The sequence below is a fragment of the Geotrypetes seraphini genome, chromosome 16, assembly GCF_902459505.1.
Source record: "Geotrypetes seraphini chromosome 16, aGeoSer1.1, whole genome shotgun sequence".
In the NCBI taxonomy this organism is placed as follows: domain Eukaryota; kingdom Metazoa; phylum Chordata; class Amphibia; order Gymnophiona; family Dermophiidae; genus Geotrypetes; species Geotrypetes seraphini.
In genome coordinates this window covers 50,242,747-50,263,696 of record NC_047099.1, presented here as the reverse complement: position 1 = coordinate 50,263,696, position 20,950 = coordinate 50,242,747, and the positions used below count along the sequence as shown (strand labels likewise).

Genomic DNA, 20,950 nt, shown 5'->3' with positions numbered 1-20,950 from the left:
TGGATCCAGATTTTACCTGACAGGGTTGATCCAGTCCTGGGTTTACCCCGTTGCATGCAGGGAACTGTAGTTCTGTTCTTCCCCATTTAGCTCCAGAAAAAGTAGGATGGATTGAAACCTCTGGGTTTGACTTCCGTTGCTCTCAAGCCTTTCCTCTTTCAATCTATCCTCCCCTGCCTTTTCCCCTCTCTCTCCTTTCACTATAAGTCGCCTAGAAGATTAGATTAGATTGCTTTCAGTGGAAGTAAAAGCCGGATATCTCAATCCGTCCTCTTTTTTCTGGAGCCATATGGTAACCCTAATCTATAACCTGCTTATGGGCTTGGGGTCAGAGGGAGGAGGTACACAAATATCTTCATATTTTTGAGGACACTGAGCCTTCCAGAACTAAAACTACCCCATATTAAACCAGAATTTTCATAACAAGAAACCCAGATCCTGGACAGAGATTCAGGCTAGTCTAGGGGTTTTCTGGGTCCTGCCAAAGGAGCAGGACTACAGGTCCCACCATGCACCAGCTTGCAAGCTCCAAAAGCAGGGCTGGATCTTGAGTCTGCTTGTAGGAATTGCAGTCCCCCTTGACGGAATTAGCTGGCAGGTGCAAGAATGATTTGATTTTATACCAGATGTCCTCGACTCAGTCCCAGCCAGTTAGCTTTTCAGGGTGTAAAGAGAGAGAGAGATCTGCATGCCAAAGGAGGCAATGCATGCAAATTGACCTCATGCATAGTCATTGTGTATATCCTGAAAAGCTGTGTCTTGCAATCCGATTGGTAGAAAAGATGCCGTTTTATCAGCAAGTGACCCGGGGGGGAGGAAAGAAGTTTGCAAAAAAAGAGAGAGATTGTCAAGGGAAGCTTCTGGGAGTTCGAGAGAGGTCACATAGGATGGAGAACCTCAAGAGTGACTTAGGCAAGTGAGACAGGAGCAGAACTTTCCAGACCCTGGAAGGCTGAATTCTTTTCTTGTTCAATTAAGGCCCCACTATGGCAGTGGCAGATACGGTCCTTCCTCCCGTTCACAGCCTGGTTGGCTTTACTTTCTTTCCACAAAAGTCTTCTGAAATCTTGAAGGTAAGGTGTTTTTTTTTGTTTTTTTTTGTTTTTTTTTTTTTGGGGGGGGGGGTGAAGCCACATTCTAAGTAATTGCTGCTGGGGGTTATTAATTCGCCTTTTCTCCCTTGCTATATCTTGTCTGTCTCTAGTAGCATATCTGATGGTAGAGAAATATCCCCGTCTGTAGCGCTATGTAGCGCTACACCCCCCCAGGCCAGCGTTGGGTGTGGTGCGTTACCTCCCAGCTTCCATTCATTTATTGCTCTCTCGTAACTGGAGTCGGCACCCTCGTCCCAGAGACGACACTGCATTTTTTTTTTTTTTAAATTTACGGGGGGGTTATTGGGGTTTTTTGTTCCCGCGGCAATGAAACCTGGCACGGGCTCCCCTACCTAGAGAAAGAGCTGAGATAGCCCCGAGCTTTTTAGCACCTGTTGCAAACTCCTCCTGGCCTCAGGAAAGCTGAACTGAACACCTGGCCCCATAGGACTGGCTTGTTCCCTCCACACCCCCCATATAACCTGTTGGTAACCCTTTATAGCAATTCTGTAGAAATCTGCCGCTAAGTAAGAAAAAAAAAAATATTTTTCATTCAATGCATAGTTAAGCTCTGGAACTCCATTGGCGGTGAAGTGTAAAAGGAGTTAATGTAGCAGGGTTTAAAAAAAGATTTGGACAAATTCATGGAGGAGAAGTCCATAAACGGTCATTTAAGGTACACCTGGGCAAAGCCACTGTTTGTCCTGGGGATTTAGCAGCAAGGGATCTTGCTGCTTCTTGGTACTGGGCTAGATGGACGCCCAGAGGTTGTTGAGATCAAATCCCGGTGCTGTTCCTTGTGACACTTAATCCTCCAGTGCCCACCGCTTTGAATGTCGGCTTTGAAACGCCAAAGCCACAACAAGGTAGTATACAAGTCCCTGTTCCCTTCACCTGACCCAGTAGGGTAACTCTTATGTCATGGTGGTTCTGGTCCTGCCGCCTCCGAGACTTCTTGGACCGAAGCGCAGAGACGACCAGCTGGGTTCTAAGCTTGGCATTTGCTCAGAAATTAAATGCAAATTGTATACTAATTGACTACATGTATGGAATGCGCTAGTTCCCGCTGAAAATACAGAGCAGCCCTTGACGCTTTTGGAAAGGCAGAGGAATTCTCGCCGAAACGGCACGCACATGGGTTGCAGGCGTGGAAGTTAACCATTGCAATAACGGGGTTTTTTTGCTCATCTCCGTATAAACATAGCATAACTCTATTCTTCTATACCGCCATAACTGAACAATTTCTAGGCGGTTTACACAGAAGAAGGCTGGACAATCGGCGAAAACCATTGATTGAGATGCATATAAATAAGATCAGAGTGGATTTTTCAGCACAACGGGCGAACCTTCACTTAAAGTTCTGTCGTCATCTACTAGTCAGATGACTCCTGCATGACACTTATCTTTAGTAAACATAGAAACATAGAAATAGACGGCAGATAAGGGCCACGGCCCATCCAGTCTGCCCACCCCAATGACCCTCCCCTACCTTTCTCTGTGAATAGATCCCACGCGTCTATCCTATTTGGCCTTAAAATCAGGCACGCTGCTGGCCTCAATCACCTGAAGTGGAAGACTATTCCAGCGATCAACCACCCTTTCAGTGAAGAAGAATTTCCCGGTGTCCCCGTGCAGTTTCCCGCCCCTGATTTTCCACGGATGCCCCCTTGTTGCCGCGGGACCCTTGAAAAAAGAAGATATCTTCTTCCACCTCGATGCGGCCCGTGAGATACTTGAATGTCTCGATCATGTCACCCCTCTCTCTGCGTTCCTCGAGTGAGTATTGCATTACTTTTCCAGGTGGGAGGCCCGTCCTGCGTGAATTCAGATATTTACGGGCATCCTTTGGATTTCTGAGCACGCTAACGCACTTCGGTATTTTTATGCATCTGAACGAATAGTTTTGTGGGTTCAGAACACATCAGCTGTATCTGTCCCCGTAGAAATCAAATCGAGGAGAGAGACACTGGTGGAGCCAGATACCAAAAAAAAAAGTCCAGCTGTAGCTTTGAAACTGGCAGGAAGGGAGTTTCTTCAACAGAAGTTCTCCCTGCTTCGGTTTCCCAATATTTGCCCACAAAAACACTCCTTGATTTTAAAGGGTTACAAAATCAAAACTTATTAGAATACGTTTATAAATAAGATGACAGCAAATGTAAGTCCCAGATTAAAGTACAAAGTGTGCATTTGATGTTATATTATAATTATCATGTCAGTACAAAGATGTAGTAAGAACCTTGTCTGGAACTACAACAGCTTGAAATTACAAAAGGAAACAGAGACTCGATTAATGGAGGAAAAAAGACCTCATTACAACGTAACACAATGCACAATAAAACATCTGAAAGGGTGTAAGTACGGGAGTATACACGTCTCCCTCCGTATGCGCTGCGAAAGAGGATTAACAGAACTGCAAATACAGAAAAACCGCAAATAACTTTTTCATATGTTGTTTGCTGTTTTCTATTAAAAACCATCGTGAATAGGGTGAAACCACGAATAACATGGTGGGAGACCTGGCCTGTAACTGAAGGAGAGGCAAAACACGGTGAAGAAAGTGCCGGGAATCGGAGATTTTCTCTATGCAAGCTGACGTAATTTTTTTTTTCAGGGGGAGGGGGGGGGGGGGAAGAAGCCAGCAAGCTAAAACCCGTGAATAATCGAAACCGTGAATGCTGAAACTGCAAATACGGAGGGAGAAGTGTATAGTTTCAAGTTTCAAGTTTAATAAATTCTTTGATTAGATCGCAAAATCTCATTGCAATGCAATTTACATCGGATAAAAATCAGATAAAATAATAAAATCCACATATATCACATATACTGCTAATTGACATTGAAACATTAGAGAAAGGGCAACTTAAATGACAATATTAAAAAAATAAAACCGGGTATAAGTTTAGTACACACAGGACGGGAGACACAACCCACATATTTCAGTAAACTCCTCATCCTACCCTAAAATATAGTGAGACTAATCTATTAAAAAGCGTCTTTAAAAAGCCAGCTCTTTAGGAGACTTTTAAATTTGTTCAATAGTTTTTCTTCTCTTAAATTAAGTGGAAGTAAGTTCCAGATGTGGGGGGCCGAAACAGAAAAAATCATGTCTCTCCTCGAGTATATAACTTTTAAAGAAGGGACTGTTAATAGGGCTTTGTCTTCTGATCGTAAAGATTTTAATGGGGAGTATGGTATTAAATATCTTTCCAGAAATGTCGGGGCTTTATTTATGAGTATTTTATGAGTAAGTAGAGCTATCTTATAAGTGATTCTATGGATTACTGGTAGCCAGTGTTTTTCCTTTAAAAGTGGTGTTACGTGATCAAATTTTTTCTTTTTCATAATTATTTTTATAGATAGAAGAGAGTAACAGAGATTCAAAACTAAGGGACCGATTTGAAGAAAGTTGCCCACGAGGTCAGACTGGCGCTAGAAAGTTCTCTCAGCTGGGGGAGGAGTGGAGAAACACGTCCTGCTGTATGTAGTGTGTTCAGCCATCAGCCAAGGGTCCCTCCTTGAGTGTCTGACTAGCCCCTTAGTTACTTCTTCCATTAAAGGCCTGGCAGAAGAGCCAAGCTTTCACCTGCTTCCCGAAGCAGAGAGAGTCAAAGCAGCTATTTGTTTTGCTTCCGTCCTCTTGCCATAAAGTGTAGTTACTTACCTGTAACGTAGGTTCTCCGTGGACAGCAGAATAGTCAGCCACTTCCCTGTGGTTTATCCCATATCTTTCTGCATTCTGTCGCTGGAAGTTTACATCCTTGCAGCTTCATTGCTTCACTAAGTGGATGTTGGATGACCCGTTGGCCTTGTAAAAAGCCAGGTTGGAAGTTGGCAGAACCATTGGGGGTGTTGGGTTTTGGGCATGTGTTGGGGAACGGCTTGTATTATTTGTCTTATTATTCAGGTCCTCAAGCATTTTCCTGGCAGGCTCCCACTCTTATCTAATGTACCTGGGGCAAAGGGGTTGTGACTTGCCCAGGGTCACAAGGAACAGTGAGGGATTTGAACCCACAACCTAGGGGAGCCGAGGCTTTAGCTCTAACCACTGCATCACACACTCCCACACTCCTTTGGCTGATCTCTGCTTTAAGAAAGGTTTACTGTTCCTATGTCAGCTGTGAAGTGTCACCAACCTTCTCCCTTCTGCAGCCTGGACAAATGCTAGGTTGTTAACTCAGCTCTTCAGGCTTATGGTTAGTGCCAGCAGAGGTCTGGGGGGGGGGCACCATGTTCGGTATCTTGCATCGAAAGATTGTAATTTGGCAGAAGTTCTGATGGATGTTCGTATCCGTTGCATGTGTGGCCCTAATGTTGTGGGACTGTGTGTGTTGATTATTTTGGCTTTTTTTTTTTACATTCCTGGTTTTCTCTCGCTATTTTATTTTTCCCTCTGCCCCATCATGGTTGCTTTCATATTTGCAAATTCATCAATTGAAGTGATGAATGTGTTGAGTGGAGGGGCGATGGTGCTGTGGTTTGGTCAGGGGACCATCAACCCTTAACCCTTTCAGGACCATAAGGATCGTAGGCCAATTTTTGTGGTTTTGACGACATTTTTATGGTAAAAAGGGCTTGCAGATGCCAAAAAATTGATTTTTTTTTGTGAAATATCATTATTTTTATTTAAAAAATCACACTTCTGGCTTATGGACAGTGTGGCAAGTGAATCTTCTCGTCAATCTAGCAACGACGCTAATGAATGAATGTCGGAACCAGTTTGTTTACATAAAGGCAGTATCATATGGAATCCGTACATATCAAATTTAGAACTGTAGACTATCCCAATCAAAATTTATAGGATTTTAAAGTTATGGGACAAATATGTCCCTTGGTCCTGAAAGGGTTAAGAATCATTTTTGCTTGAAGTCCTGGTATCAGTTTATTGACTTGCAAGCTATGGTACAAAATGAAGATCTACACACTCTTGCTGGTTTTATTCTAAAGAGAGCCACTTGCCTGAGACTCTCCTATTTTCTGTCTTGGGACTTCAGGATCTCTTTGAGGATGTGACTTGGGGAAAGTGGGATTACTTACCTGTAACAGATTAAATCAGCCACCTGGAGAAAGTCATTGACAAAGGCAGCCGTGCTGTCCAGTGGTTCATCACATTCATCTCTTGTCGATCCTCTGCATTGAGGGGTTAAGAAGCTGGGGCCTGATTTCGTAGGGCAGTGGTCTTCCCTAATTTTTAATTGGGGGCCACTTTGTATACGAAGGAGAGCCGCCAAATAATCTTTCCACGGGAAGCCTTGACCCTACTCGGTGTGTGTGCCAATGACTTCCTCCCCACCAGCCGGTCTTCAAACTTTTCATTGGGAGGTCAGCATTTCCAAATACATTTTCTTGTGTCTATTGAGAAATGCCTTGTCCTTCAAGCGCGTGGCTCTTCTCCCATCCACTTCCCCCTTTCTACTGTGAGCTTGGGAAGAGAAGCAAAGCCTAGCGGAAGAAAGCCGGACTGATGCTGAGGGCCACCACTGCCCCCCCCCCCCCCCTCAGGCTTTGCAATGAAGTACACTGTCCTAGAGAAAGGGGAGATTTGATTATATTTGAAAAACGTATTTTTGGTGCCAAGAATATGGTCTATAAGGAGCATCCAAAGAGGCGTACAGAAGTTAGATATTTACAATGCATGTATATTTTGGCCTGGATTCTCTAAAAGCCATCAAAAGTTGGTTGCCGGCAGACCCTTAGATCACATCTCCTGGCAGCTAACTCGAGGCTTTTAATTGGTTCTACCCTAGTGGCCAAAACTGTGGAAACGCCTAGCATTTTAGGCATTTCTCTTAAAAAACCCAAACAAACACGACTATAACATCATAATTGTATTTAATGCATAAATTTTCAACTAATAAAGCTCCCCAAACTGCTAATGATAACTTGCCCAGTTATCCGATGACTTCATCAGTCCCGCTAGTAGCGAATTTGATATCCCTTAGCCGTGATTACTGCCTCGCATCTTCTTGGCGTGCTGTCCACAAGTCTTTAGAGATCGATAGATGTTATTCTGTGGAACCAGGAGTTGATTATTGCTGCTGTTTGTTGAACGGTCACTTTGCTGCTACTGATCTCTTTAATCTGGCCTAGAGGTTAACGGGGTTGAGATCTGGGCTGTTTCCTGGCTGGTTCATAGTCAAATGCGCGCAGGACAAACGGGACAACTGAGCGTAAGGCAATTCAGCGCAAATCATTTTCAGTAACAAAGCACGAGCGGGACAACTGAGCGCAAGACATCTGAGCGCCGTCGAGTGAGCGCACGATATCTGAGCACCATATTAACGAAAATGTGTAGCGCGCATCTTATATAGCTTTCAAAAGTAGCGACATAAAAATATACGATCCGCGTGCGCGTGAACCGAAAATATAAACATACCTGGAAATGAAGAAATCTGAAATGTGGAAGTCGTGTTGCTCTCACCAGAGGCGAGTAAAATCCGCGCAAGACAAATATCCGTTATAGAGCAAGTTCTAGCAAAGCCAGAGCTTTACCTGTAACGGACACGGTCAGGCAGCGAAAGGAAGGCGGGCTGTTCGGAGCACATATATAAAGAGGAAATGTAACCATAGTAACGAAAATGCATTCACGTGACTTGTATTCAAAACGCAAAGAGGCAAGGGAACCATACTGATAACGTGGTGACGTGATCATGTGTTAATGTGCGCGTGCCCTTCCTTCGCCACGCACCATTTTGAGGCGCGCTGAATTGTCATTGCGCTGAGTCATCCTTGCGCTCAATGGTCTTGCGCTGAGTCATCCTTGCGCTCAGTGGTCTTGCGCTGAGTCATCCTTGCGCTCAATGGTCTTGCGCTGAGTCATCCTTGCGCTCAGTGGTCTTGCGCTGAGTCATCCTTGCGCTCAATGGTCTTGCGCGCTATTATGTGTGCGCTGATTTGTCTTGGCGTTTTTGTCTGCGCTCTTTTGTCTTGCGCGCATTTGACCTGTCACCTTCCTGGCCGGTCCAGCAACTCGGCCTTGTTCTCTTTGAACCAGGTGGGGCATTACATGGCTGTGTGGCATGGGGTGCCATCCTGTTGGAAAAATGAATGGCCAACAGGCTCCAAAGATGCCTCTGGCCGAGGGCAGGACCTTGGGTATTTGTCAGCATTTATCACTCCATCAAGCAGCTGCAATCAACCCACAACATCTCTGGACACGCAGCCCCACGCCATCGCACTGGGACGATGCTTCATGGTGGCAGTCCTTGCCCATACGGACATAGCAGACGTCGTCACTGCCAAATATGGAGATTTGGGTCTCATCACTCCACCATCTCCTCCTTCCACTGCTCTGAGGTCCAGCTGGCATGCTCTTTAGCCCATTTCAAATGTTTGACGCTGAATTGTATTGAGGAAGGGCTTTTTTCCGGGAATTCTTGCTCGCAGGCCTGCTTTCACCAGTCTAGGGCGAACTGTCCGGCCTGACACCAACACCCCTGTTTCGGCCAGTGACTTACTGATGTTGGCGGCAGTTGATTTCCAATTCTGTAGAGCCATTTTTACTCTCCTATGGGACTCGGGCGTTGTAACCTTTTTCTGGCCCCTTCCAGCGTTTTTGACGCTTCTAGTCTCTTCGGAGCGCTTGCAGAGTTTCAGTACCCCGGCCGGTGACGCACCTTGACCAATTTTGGCTGCAATCTCTCGGTAACCGGAGGCTCCTTTTCTTAAGGTTCTGGCTGTTGCTCTGTTTTTAGGCAACCAGTCAAATAAATCTCTTCCGCAAAATCTCTTCCGCGCAGTTGTAATTTTAGTGTATTTAGACAATTAATATTCATCTAATTCAATTAAATCACAATGGATGAAAAATAGCAATTCATATTTTGTCATTGCACAACAGGTCTTTAGACATCGGAGCATCCAAATGAAACGCAACCCCTAATGCATTCAAAACATTCGTATCAAAAGAAACACGGAGCGATTTCTTAACTTTTGATGTCGAATCATTAAAAAAAGAGAAAACAAACCAAAACTGCAGACTTGTACACGGTGCAGGCAAATTCTATTTTGACAAATAAATCTTAACTAAAAACCTTTTACCAGACAGGGGACCCAACACGGTCCGTGTTTCGGACAATCTTCATCAGGGGTCCATGGTAATAAAGGTAAAAAGAAATATATCACAAAAAGAAGCCTGGAAAAATAGCGTTTGGTAGCACACCAGTGAATCTCTGAAATGCACTACAAGTTCGTCACCAAACGCTATTTTTCCAGGCTTCTTTTTGTGATATATTTCTTTTTACCTTTATTACCATGGACCCCTGATGAAGGTTGTCCGAAACACGGACCGTGTTGGGTCCCCTGTCTGGTAAAAGGTTTTTAGTTAAGATTTATTTGTCAAAATAAAATTTGCCTGCACCGTGTACAAGTCTGCAGTTTTGGTTTGTTTGCTCTGGTCTGTTTTTTCACTGCAGACGAAGTTGGACCTTTGGTTCTTTTGTTGTTTTGTTGCTTTCTAAATCATTAAAAAAAGTCATTCCTAATCATGAAAGCTCGGAAGAGTTCCTTCATTAGGTGAAAAATTGCTTTCGTTTTTCCTTGGCATTTGTAGTCTAAAACCTCTCTTTTCTTGGGTTCCTTGAAAAAGACCCTCGAAACATGGTCCATGTCGGGACCTGCAACAACTTTTTAAGTTAAGTGAATTTATTTTTCTTGCCACTGAAAATCTTTCTTTCTTTATTTTTTAATTCTTTTTTTTTTTTTTTAATTTGTAATTTTGAATACTTTACAATATCCAATAATTCAAAAAAAAAGGAAATCACATAAAACAATACATAATCAAATCATACATACAAAGCTCCTTTCAAGCCCACATTAATGGGGAGTATATCTTGCTCTTTCTAATAAAATAAAGTTCAAGAAATATACAGGATAATAATTCTTGGTTCAAATTTAATGAACCCTGAATCATTCCTTAAACTGGGATACTATTTATATTAATTCTCCTCATATTCTCAGCTAGGTGAAACAAATCTCATTTCTATTTCTTTTCTCTTGCAATTAAGAATTGTTGTAGTTGTATTGGATCCCCCCAAAAATATTCAATATTTTGTAGCTTAATCAGACATTTACAGGGAAATTTCAGGTAAAAGGATGCATCCAGTGCCAACACTCTATCCTTCAATTTCAAAAATTCTTTCCTCCTCAACTGTGTGGTTCTGGATACATCCGGAACAATCCTAACCAAATCCCCACAAAATTTCATTAATCTATTTTTTAAAGTAAAGTCTCATTATCAACATCTTATCCATCTCGCTCATGCATGTTATTACCAGGGTGGACCAGCTCTGAATCACATCCTGTGTATCTTCTAGGAATTCAGTCAAATTTACCTCTGGTGTGGTCAGATGGTCCACCTCTTTAATTCTTTCTTTATTATTTTTAAAAATTCTTTATTTAGAAAATCTTTATTATTAGTACACAAAGAGCATTTTGCCTTAGCCAGCATTTTTACATTAGATGGGACAGTGTGTTCGGCTATAGGAGTCTTGGCTCTTGGTCGGATCACACATTTTCCGAGTGTATCCGGGTAGGTGTGGGCTAGCCCAAATTCTGCTCAAGGCCCACACCTACCTGGATTTCCGAAAAATACTCAAAACTCATTTATTCCACGCTCAAAATCCCTAATCCCCTCTCTTCCACTTCTTCTCACCCCTCCCTCAAACGACCCAACTCTCCCGGTACCCCCCCCTTTTTGATCTCCCCCATCTCACTACCTCCAATGACCTGTACAATCCCCCCTCTCATGCTCACCTTAACCACCTCATTGCTTGTAATTATGATCTATTGTAAATTCTTGTTAAATTTTGTTTATCTGTTGTGAAAACTCCCCTCCTCATGCTCACCTGAATATCTACATTACTTTTGTAATTCTAGTTTATTGTAATTTCTTATTAAACTTTGTTTAATTGATGTGAACCACCTAGAACTCCCTGGGTATGGCGGTATACAAGAATAAAGTTATTATTATTATTATTAGTCCACAAAATTGACCTCTCTACCCTTAAAACCTCTTTGTAAGTCCTCTCCACCCAGCATGTTTGACTTATTCCTAATCACAAACCAAAATGACTACGTTGCAAGATTAAATAAGTAACTGGAGCAATGGTTGACTAGAAGTTCTGTGATCTCAAAAAACCAGAAGTGATTCCACAATTTTGGCCGCTAATGTATGTACGTGTATACACCTCCAAAGCCAAAACAGGGGAAAAAACAAAACCACAAGACACAAATGTACCAAAGGCTGAGTGGAATTGTCCAGATACCGTGTCGAGCTTTACGAATGTAGAGACGATGCGGTATACAAACCTAAGGATTAGATTAGATACCTCCAAAGCGCCATAACATTATTCGCTGATGACGCCAAACTAAGCAATGTAGTGGCCAAGAGTACAACAGACAAAAATTCAATGCCCGACAACATGATGCACGACCTACTCCTACTGGAGCGCTGGTCTAGGTCCTGGCAACTCAGCTTCAATGCCAAAAAATGCAAAGTCATGCACCTGGGCATCCAAAATCCATGCAAGACTTACACCCTTAATGGCGAGATCCTAACAAGAACGGTAGCAGAACGAGACTTAGGGGTGATCGTCAGTGAGAACATGAAGACTGCCAATCAAGTGGAGCAAGCTTCATCCAAGGCAAGTCAAATCATAGGTTGCATACGCAGGAGTTTCGTCAGCCATAAGCCTAAAGTCATTATGCCATTGTATAGATCCATGGTGAGGCCCCACCTGGAATACTGTGTGCAATTCTGGAGGCTGCATTACTGTAAGGATGTGCTGAGGCTGGAATCGGTCCAGAGAATGGCCACCCGGATGGTCTCGGGACTCAAGGATCTCCCGTACGAGGAAAGGCTGGATAAGTTACAGCTCTACTCACTCGAGGAACGCAGAGAGAGGGGAGACATGATCGAGACGTTCAAGTATCTCACGGGTCGCATCAAAATGGAAGAAGATATCTTCCTTCTCAAGGGTCCCACGGCAAGCAGGGGGCACCCGTGGAAAATCAGGGGAGGGAAACTGCACAGTGACACCAGGAAATTCTTTTTCACTGAAAGAGTGGTTGACCGCTGGAATAATCTTCCACTTCAGGTCACTGAGGCCAGCAGCATGCCTGATTTTAAGGCCAAATGGGATAGACACGTGGGATCTATTCACTGAGTTAGGTGGGGAAGGGTCATTGTGGTGGGCAGACTAGATGGGCCTTGGCCCTTATCTGCCGTCTACTTCTATGTTTCTATGTTTCTATGAGGTATACTTGTGAAGTCGAGAATGCTCAGATCCAGCTGAGGGAGAAAGTTGCAAATGTAGGCCTGCGTAGCCTGAGCAGTGTGTGTGTGTGGGGGGGGGGGGGGGGAGAATAGAGACGGGGGCTAGAGGGAAGAAAAGAAGATAAGACGGAGATACAGAAAGATTTCCTCTGCCAATAAATTGGTTTCTAAGAATGTTGGAGACTCCAAAAATGCATGCAGGCGTCACACAGTAGCACACATGGCTGTCCTGGATTGTTCCGGTTGTTGTTAATTGCGCTGGGGTGAACATTTTGTTTGGGGGAAAGTGGTGCATATGTGTGTGAGATCTGCTGAGCAAAAAGGTTTCAAAACTGGGGTAAGTGACTGACTTATTTGGGGAGAGAGAGAGCGCACTGGCATAATCCTGCAAAATTTCAGCTTCAGGTGTGGACTAATTATGTCTTTTAAAAAATCAATATCGCACACCCCACTTGAGGTACCTGCAGGTTTTAGGCTGCAGAACATAAAAGCGTCAAAAGTTATGGAAAAAAATTGCGCTGTCCCATTCTGCTGACCTCATAGGACATAAAATGTTCAAAAGAGAAAGCTTTTGTAAGCTTTAATTCTGTTGTGTTACGCCACTCTTGGTCCCTTTTTGCTCAGCAGATTGCATATTTTGAACTGAATTATAAAAAAAATATATATATTTTTCTTTTGGGTTCTGCAGTTGTGGAAAGTTCCAGAGAACACGGAGGTGGTGGCAGCTCAGGATCCCTCCAGTGTCTCTCCAGACCAGTGCCCATCATCCGAAACGGAGTCACCTCAAGTTAAACAGGAAGAAGATGACTCCTATTGGGATTTGGACTTTCTTTTCACTAACTTCTCCAGCTCTGGGGCAAGCCCTAAACCCCAGAGGCTGGCAGGTCTCGCTGTGGACAACACACAGGAAGGCCAAGATGGAGCATGTGAAGAAGTGTATCAAGACTTTGACCTCAGGGACTACTCAGCCCCAGAATATGGCTTCCCAAGTTCCACTAGCCTAGTAGCAGAGCTTTTGGGGGACGGCCCAGTCTCTGAACCATGTGGGGGGGTGACTGGAAGTTTTGGGGAGTTGCCTAATTTCCCTCCATCCTGGGTTGAGCTGGAGGCTGGGACGACAGCTGCGGGCTACCAGCTCACGCCGTTGGGTGCTACTTCCTACTGCCTGGAACAGAAATCCACTGCCTTGAGGCACCAGTATCAAGTTACTTGTGGGGGTTGCTTCTACCATGCGGACCCGTCCAGAGCAGCCATGGCGGGGGTGGGAGCTTCTCCCGGAAATGTTTCAGGCTCTTATCTGAAAGGTGCGTCCTATGGGCAATTTCAGGTCCCTCATCAGGTCTTGGGGGGCTCCCACTCGGCTTATAATGCCTACCAGCCCTTTTTCCACACTGCCCTGACCAGCCCGTATCAAGCACACATACAACTGTACCGTTCAAATGCTGGGTCTCAGGAGGCTTCTTCTTCCTCCTCCTCTTCCTACATTGATCTCTTGGCATCGTCTCTGGATACAGTGGAGAAAGGCAAGCCAAAGAAGAGTCGCAAGTCTTGGACACGGAAACGCACCTCCAGTCACATGTGCAGTCACCCGGGCTGTGGCAAGACCTACACCAAGAGCTCGCACCTGAAGGCACACCTGCGCACCCACACAGGTGAGACCGCTGCAGTTCACTGAGCGAGTTCTTGGCCATCCTTTTCAGAGAGGAGGTGGCGGCGTGTAACTGGGATGCGGGAGAAGAGGTGTAGAAATGGAAGCATTGGCGTGGTTGGGTCCTGCTTAGCTCCGGTGACATTCTAGAACTGAAAATGTGTGTGGCAGCCTAGGCACTTGATTTTTTTTCCTACAGAGGGCCAAGGCACAAATAATGCAACCTAATAATAATATTTGGATCCCAGCAGTGGCGTGCAGTGAGAGCTTTCAGGGGATTCAGTGAATCTACAGCCCTGCTGCAGTTTGATTTGTCAAGTGGGCATCCTGCATCAAACACAAAAGTAAACCAACAAGAACAACAAAAAAAAGGCAGGGATCTTGGGCTGGGGATTCTCTGAACCCTCTGAAGGCCCCGACAGTACCGATCTGAATTTGATTGGCCGAGCAGCTTCTGCCTGTTAACCTGCTCGACCAGTAAAATTCAGAGCAATGCCCTCAGGGCCTTCAGGGGGTGAGGCGAATCCCATGAAGGCCCCGACTGCACACCACTGGATCCCGGAATGCTCTCGTCTCTAGATGCTAAGACCTGGCTGGGCATAGGGGAGGGGGGATGAGCTAGGGATGGCACCTCACTCTGGAATTGGAAAGGCAATTTGGGCACGCGGCCCCCCCCCCTCCTTCCTCCTCTCTGCTCTGTCCTGAATCTTGTCCCTTTTTACCGTTGCAGGGGAGAAGCCATATCATTGCACCTGGGAGGGCTGTGGCTGGAAGTTTGCCCGTTCGGACGAGCTGACCCGACACTATCGGAAGCACACGGGGCAGCGGCCCTTCCAATGCCAGCTGTGCCAGCGGGCTTTCTCGCGCTCGGACCACCTGGCGCTGCATATGAAGAGACACATGTAGCGCTTTGGCACTCTGTCCATCAAAGCAGGTGTTGTGTTTATACTGTGCGTTGTGTCATCGTGCTGCCTCCCCGCTGCCCATCTGCTCTGTGCCAGTTTTGCTCTGCTGAAATATCCTCTTGCCTTCTCAGTATGGAGCTAGATCCATAAATCCCAAATGATTCTTGGGAGTTTGAAGGGACAGAGCCAGGTGCAGCTCAAGTCTAGGTGAGGAGTGTCAGCTGTAGAACCGTTGTTGTGAAGGAGAAAGTCGATGGGTGAATATTTGTTCTTTGTGATTAAAATCTTGTTTGAAAGGTACCTGGGGCCTGCTGTGTTATTTCTTGTCTCTTCATGTTCTTCAAGTATCTTTGTGTGTGTGTGGTTTGACATTGGTGTAATTAGAGCAGTCTCTGCCCTGGTTCTGAATTAGAGAATGACACGGGGAAAAAAATTGTCCCCTTCACCACCCCATCCCCAGCCGTCCCCGCAGCATCTACCTTACCCTCTCCCCACCTCACCACCCTTCAGTGGCCCGAGAATCTCAATCCCCTCCCCCTTACCTTCGCAGTATAAAGAAAGTTAAGGGAGGGAAGGCACGCGGTCACCGATTGCGCACATGGCCCCCTTCCCTCCCTCCGGCCAAATCTATCTCCCTCCCTCCCCCTTACCTTCGCGGTGCTGTAGAAAAGAAACTGATGCCGGCGAAGCCTGCCTGTGCCACCCTGCAGTTGCGTGTGTGTGGGTGGAAGCTTCTCCTCTGACAATTGTCATTTTATAAACGCAAATAAAACAGAGCAAGGTTCAACAAAACCCATCTCCCCTCCCTTCCACAAATATCCCCTTCATTATAGTGAAAACTGAACAAACCAAATTACTACAGAATGCTACATAGAAAAATCAAGCTAACAGAACACGTTAGTCACACATGGCAAGAATAATGTTAGGGGAGTGCAACTAGGGCAACTGCCCCCTGGTCAGAGAGAGAGCCCTAAGCTAGCTGGAAGCTAAAGAAGCACAGCCTGGACTTTGCGGTCCCCAGTTAGGTCTAATACCAGCTCGAGCAGGATACATATTTCAAATCTGAAATATTCTGATCACAAAATATAAAATAATTTTTTTTTTCTTTTTGTTGTGTGGTAATTTTATTTTTCAAATGACATTGGTCTCAGGCTTTGGTTTTAGGTTCCTTCTGACTTCATCGTGGCATGGCTGGCTCCTGAAGGTAAAATAGGCGCAAGAGGAGTTGGAGAGAAGATGCTGAATCTGACATGGGTGCAATTTTTTTTACCACAGGAGTAAAACTTTTCACCGCTCCCACGGGGCGGTAAAAGGTCTTGTCCCCATTCCTGCGGTAAACCAGTTGCAAATGTCTCCATTCCTGCAGATTTACTTCGGTGACCCGCGGTTTACCATGGTAAACTGTCCCCCGTGTCATTCTCTATTCTGAATGTCAGAATTACCCACAGGATATACCATACCACCAGCGTACTTTTTAAATAGGAAGGAGCCATTTGATCTGACCACGGGAACCTGGAACACAGGCCCTGCTCACCATTTCTCCTTCAATGCCTGAAGCCTCTAGCCTCGGATTATAAATGATGGACCTTGCTCGGAAAATTTTATTTATAGGCAGAGAGGATTGCCTTAGAGCTCTGACATGTCCCTTCCACAGTACCACTAATAACCATTTATGAGAGTTTTATTTCTGATGACTCCCCTCCCCCCTCTGGTTGGAGCATATTTTCCCCAGAAAGTGGAAGATTTTTTAATGCTCTTACCCCCCCCCCATCCCCTGCCTATGCCCCTGTTTCTAAGATTTTACTTTCCCTGCATGTACTAGCTTGTCCACATGATGGTGCTGTAGGATAAGAGAAAATAACTCTACCAGTGTCACCCTGCCAGAAATCCACACCTTAAATGATAAAGAGTGTTTTACGGTCTGGGCACTTTGTCACAACCACTAAAAGTCCCCAGAGCAGCACACTGACTTATCTGTCCTCCTTTCCAGGCAGTGGACACCGCACATTGTTGCACTTAAAGACTTACACCATGACAGCTTATAAGTATTGTATAGCTGGGAAGGTTATTCCGTGTCACCTTTTAAAAGAACTGAATTCTCATCTATTGCTATTAAAGCTTGTCAGTTAATGAAGCCTCGAAAGATGTTGGAACCGCTATACACAGGCCTTGTCTTCCCTCACCCTTCTTTTGTGGGGCTTCCCAGCTGCAATTTGTGTACATCTGTTTTCCTCTTGTGATCTGACAAGCAATACGGTTTCCCTGTCTCAGACTCTGGGGTCACTGCCTGGAGCAGACAAGACACTTGACAACTTTTAATATGTATTTTGGCCCCAGAAAGCTAAGGTCTGGCTGGGCTTGACTCTGAAAGGTTTGAAGTGGGCTTGAGACTGCCCAAACCCCAGGTGAATGGGGGGGTAGTGGAATTTTCCTTAATTTCTGGGAGAGGCGAGATAAGTTTCTTAGAGACTTCATAAGCTTTAATACCAGACGTGCTGGAGGGGCTTAGCCCAGCGTCAGCAATGACCTCCTTTCTGCGACATGTAGCATAAAATATTTCAGCACATTAATGTTTCCTTAAATACAATCTAAATGTTGTAGGTGATGCCATCAGTATAAAGAGCACCCATTGGCTCGGAGGGTTGCGATATCATGATTTCCTAATTACCTGGGCTTCCTTCCGTGGTATCAGGATGGCTGGATTTTGAGGGCACCATGCTTCATCGTTTTCAGACGTCAGCATCCCTGTGTGTGTGTGTTCAAGTTGTCTTGGGTTTAACGGAATAATAGTTTAAAAGTAGAGAATCCAGGGGCTTCTGCTGAGGGTCCAGGTCCGTGCCTAGCATACAAGACGGCTATCTCTACTTCATTTTTGTATTCCGCTGCGTCGCAAGCCAGCCTGCACGTTGGACTCCACCAATTTTGTTATTAACTCTATTCTCAGCAACTTCTGAACAGTCATCACCCTCTTCCAGATAATGTTCAAAGTACCTTCGCTGCCTTATTTAGTGTTCAGTCATCCTCAGTCCTGGCCTAAAGTGTGTGTACGTTCTGTGAGTATGTGTGTTTTTCAGTCGTGTAAAGGTGTAACACTTGCAAAGGGGGTCTGAGCCATGGACAGACCAACAGTAGCCCATAAGATCAGCAGGAGAGAATTAATTTTATCACTGGGTGACCCATGGCCCATTCCCCCCACCTCAGCTGAATAACCACCTCCACCTGAGGCAGGAGTTTCTGTTCTTAAGCTATCACTTCATGGGTTTCGGCATTACATCTCTCTAGCGGCCTTACAGAGGGCATCGTAAGAACATAAGAGTTGGTGTACTGGGACCGATCAAAGGTCCATTGAGCTCAGGACCCTGTTCCCAGCAGTGGCCGACCCAGGTCCCAAGAACCCAGCTAGATCCCAAGTAGCAAAATCCATTTTATGCTGATTTTCCGAGGAATAAGCGCTCTCCCTCTTTGAATCGGGTTCTCGAAGAGGATAGAGCCGGTTCAGAGTGGGAAAAGAGAAAGTGTCCCTCGCTTTGCTCCTGTATTCTGACGTCCACAAAGGGCAGGAACCAGGGCTCAAGGTTGGCTATGGGTTCAAAGCTTGGGTTATGTCTCTTTATTCCTCTCGCACAGGTTTGAAAGAGAAGCACCTTTTATTTTTTCCCATCGTGGTTGCAGTTTGCTCTGTAGCTTGTGTCCCTGTCTGAAGTTGCTGCTCTTGCAAACCTGTGATCAGAAACGGAGCTGCTGGTCTTTTCTGGGTTTGTGGGCTCCTGTCCATCTTGCTATTAACTTGGGTGGGCTCTGTGAAGACAGCAGATGGCAATCCTTTTCCCCCATAAGCTAGTTGAGGTCGTCGGGTGTGATGCAGTGTGTGTATGTGTGATTAGAGTCCATCGTGCATGAGGTGCCAGAGCTGAGGTGCTTCATGTTCAGGCCTTTGAGCTAATCTGACAGAAAAGGATGAGGGAGACCGCCATGGCAGCCAGCTGAAACGAGAGAAGCACAGAACCCGGTGAGCAGGTGAAGCCCAATACACACAGCCAGAAAAACAGAGACAGGAAAAGATGAGATCGGAGCATGTCACAAAGTCCACCAGCCAGTGGTGGGGTAAGGGGGGGGGGGGGGGGGCGAACTGCCCCAGGTGCCAGCTTGGTGGGGGTACTGGCAGTTCCCTGCCCCCATCCATGCCATGCTCACACCCTCCCTTCCCCCCACCTCTTTAAAATCTTCACCAGCGCAAGCTCGCGCTGGCCTGGCAACCTCTGAAATCACTTCCGGGTCGTGAGGCCAGGAAGTGACTTCAGAGTGGAGAATGGCATGGGGACAAATTTTTCCCCATCTCGTCCCCGTGAGCTCTTTTCCTGTCCCTGCCCTAGCCCTGAAACCTCCGTCCTCATCTGCATAAGCCTCAAACACTTGAATATCATAAGTGTTCCAGGCTTGTGCAGTTAAGGCAGAGCTTACAGGAATGGTAGAGGGACAAAACCCGGGGGACAGGACGTGTCATTCTCTACTTCAGAGGGAAAGCCAACGTCAGTGTGAGCAGCAGGCTTGGTGAAGATTTAAAGAGGTGTGGGGCTGGGTAACTACTGACCCAGCTGCCTTCTACCCTCACTAAGCTACTGTACAGGCAGTCTCGGAGACTTGCTGGCTGTTTCATGGTCTCTGTGAGCTGCTCCTGTGTCCCTCAGCCCTTCAAAGAACTGTTCCCTTGGCCCACTCTTGCAAGATCTACCACAGGCTGGGCCTGTTATGTTCCAGCATATCTGTGGCCTCCCAGAGGATCAACAGTTACTGTCATTTGTGAAATGATCTCTGGCAGCTCGTTTGGTGAAAACACGTATGCTCGGCCCACTGGGATCATTTGTACTGCACTGAAATTACACCTCAAAGCCAACCCTGCTGCATGCCAGCCTCGAGATTACTGCATTTTTAACTCCTCCGTTCAGCTAGCACCTGTGAACAGGCCGAGGAGACCCAGATGGCTCTGAAAACTTTAAAAGGGGGGCGACCATGTTAACAACGGACAGAGGCAGGTGCCACCTTATAGACTAGGCAGTTTTTGAGACTTGAACTTTCGAGGGCCAAAGTCCCTTCCTGCAGCTGAGGAAGCGGACTCTGGCCTCGATCAGCTCCTTAAGCCTATACGGTGCCACCTGCCTCTGTCCGTTTTCTCAGTACTCCTAAGCCGTGCACAGTGGCCGTGGTACAAACAGACTAGCCCCAGCTACGGCAAGCCCTTAGCGGAGGAGAAAGCAACACCCGGAATCTAAAACCCTGGAGACTACAGCACAAACAGCTGCCAAATGAGGGCAGAGACGAGAACTCAATTAACAACCTACCTCTAACGCACAGATCCCTAGGGCCACGCCGCCAACAATTTTTCCATTTTTGCTGAGGAACTCTTGAAATTCCAGATAGCATCCCTAGAAGGAAAAAAGCACGGAGGAGGGGTCAGAAAGCAATTCTAGAAGTGGGTTGCAATCAGGGAGGGTGGGATAGGGGGCAGCAGGTGTCACTAGAGGGGCATCAGGGACTGTATCCCAAGGGGCTTGTGCTCTAAGGGAAGACTTTTGCTTGTTTCCCTGCTCTCTTTGCTTGAGCCATGACTGATATAGCTCTAGGGCCATTGCTCTGATCCTAATGAGAGTAACAGAATTGATTCTTATGGCCTAGTTTTGTATCTACTGGGTGATTAATATAGACACTGATATAGTTCCCGTTGTCCCTTCACGTAGCCAAAACTGTGCTCACTTAGAGAATTACACGGGGACAAATTTTTCCCCGTCCCCGTGGTTACTCATTTTCCCGTCCCCATGAGTTCTTTTCCTGCCCCTGCCCCATTCCTGCAAGCTCCATCCTCATCTGCACAAGCCTCATTTAAAATCCTAAGTAGCAACATTCTGGAGCTCAGATTGTGATGTCATAATGCCTCATTCCACCAATGCCTAAGCTCCGTCCTCAAACACTTGAAAATCCTAAGTAGCAACATTATAGAGCTGAGATTGTGATGTCATAATGCCTCATTCCACCAATG

At 45.8% G+C, this 20,950-nt stretch overlaps 2 protein-coding genes across 8 annotated transcripts in view; one reads left to right on the top strand and one right to left on the bottom strand.

Moving 5' to 3' along the window:
* The first annotated feature begins 598 nt into the window (after window positions 1-598).
* KLF1 (Kruppel like factor 1) lies at window positions 599-15,216 on the top strand. 3 transcript variants are annotated; one of them, XM_033925088.1, is made up of 3 exons: window positions 599-1,073; window positions 13,052-14,015; window positions 14,742-15,216. In XM_033925088.1, the coding sequence occupies exons 1-3, from the start codon at window positions 987-989 to the stop codon at window positions 14,915-14,917; spliced, it is 1,227 nt and encodes a 408-aa protein (XP_033780979.1). In that variant the 5' UTR covers window positions 599-986; the 3' UTR covers window positions 14,918-15,216. The 3 variants fall into 3 exon arrangements, with proteins under 3 accessions (XP_033780979.1, XP_033780981.1, XP_033780980.1); XM_033925090.1 differs by lacking the exon at window positions 599-1,073 and adding an exon at window positions 1,832-1,960; XM_033925089.1 differs by lacking the exon at window positions 599-1,073 and adding an exon at window positions 2,815-2,870.
* Window positions 15,217-17,384: 2,168 nt separating this feature from the next.
* The window catches only part of TSPAN16 (tetraspanin 16), a 30,906-nt gene continuing 27,340 nt past the window's right edge, over window positions 17,385-20,950 (bottom strand). For all 5 annotated transcript variants that reach the window (XM_033923565.1, XM_033923563.1, XM_033923564.1 and 2 more), the window contains 2 exons: window positions 20,256-20,339; window positions 17,385-18,899 (listed from right to left, as the gene is read on the bottom strand). In XM_033923565.1, the coding sequence (XP_033779456.1) occupies window positions 18,843-18,899; window positions 20,256-20,339 (141 nt within the window). In that variant the 3' untranslated portion in view covers window positions 17,385-18,842. The remainder of the gene's footprint in view (window positions 18,900-20,255; window positions 20,340-20,950) is intronic.

Excerpts from the sequence above, each read along its gene's own strand:
- KLF1 (XM_033925088.1), top strand. The coding sequence starts at position 987 with ATGGCAGTGGCAGATACGGTCCTTCCTCCCGTTCACAGCCTGGTTGGC. Across the intron at positions 1,074-13,051 it reads AGTCTTCTGAAATCTTGAAG|TTGTGGAAAGTTCCAGAGAA; the intron begins GTAAGGTGTTTT and ends TGGGTTCTGCAG. Across the intron at positions 14,016-14,741 it reads ACACCTGCGCACCCACACAG|GGGAGAAGCCATATCATTGC; the intron begins GTGAGACCGCTG and ends TTACCGTTGCAG.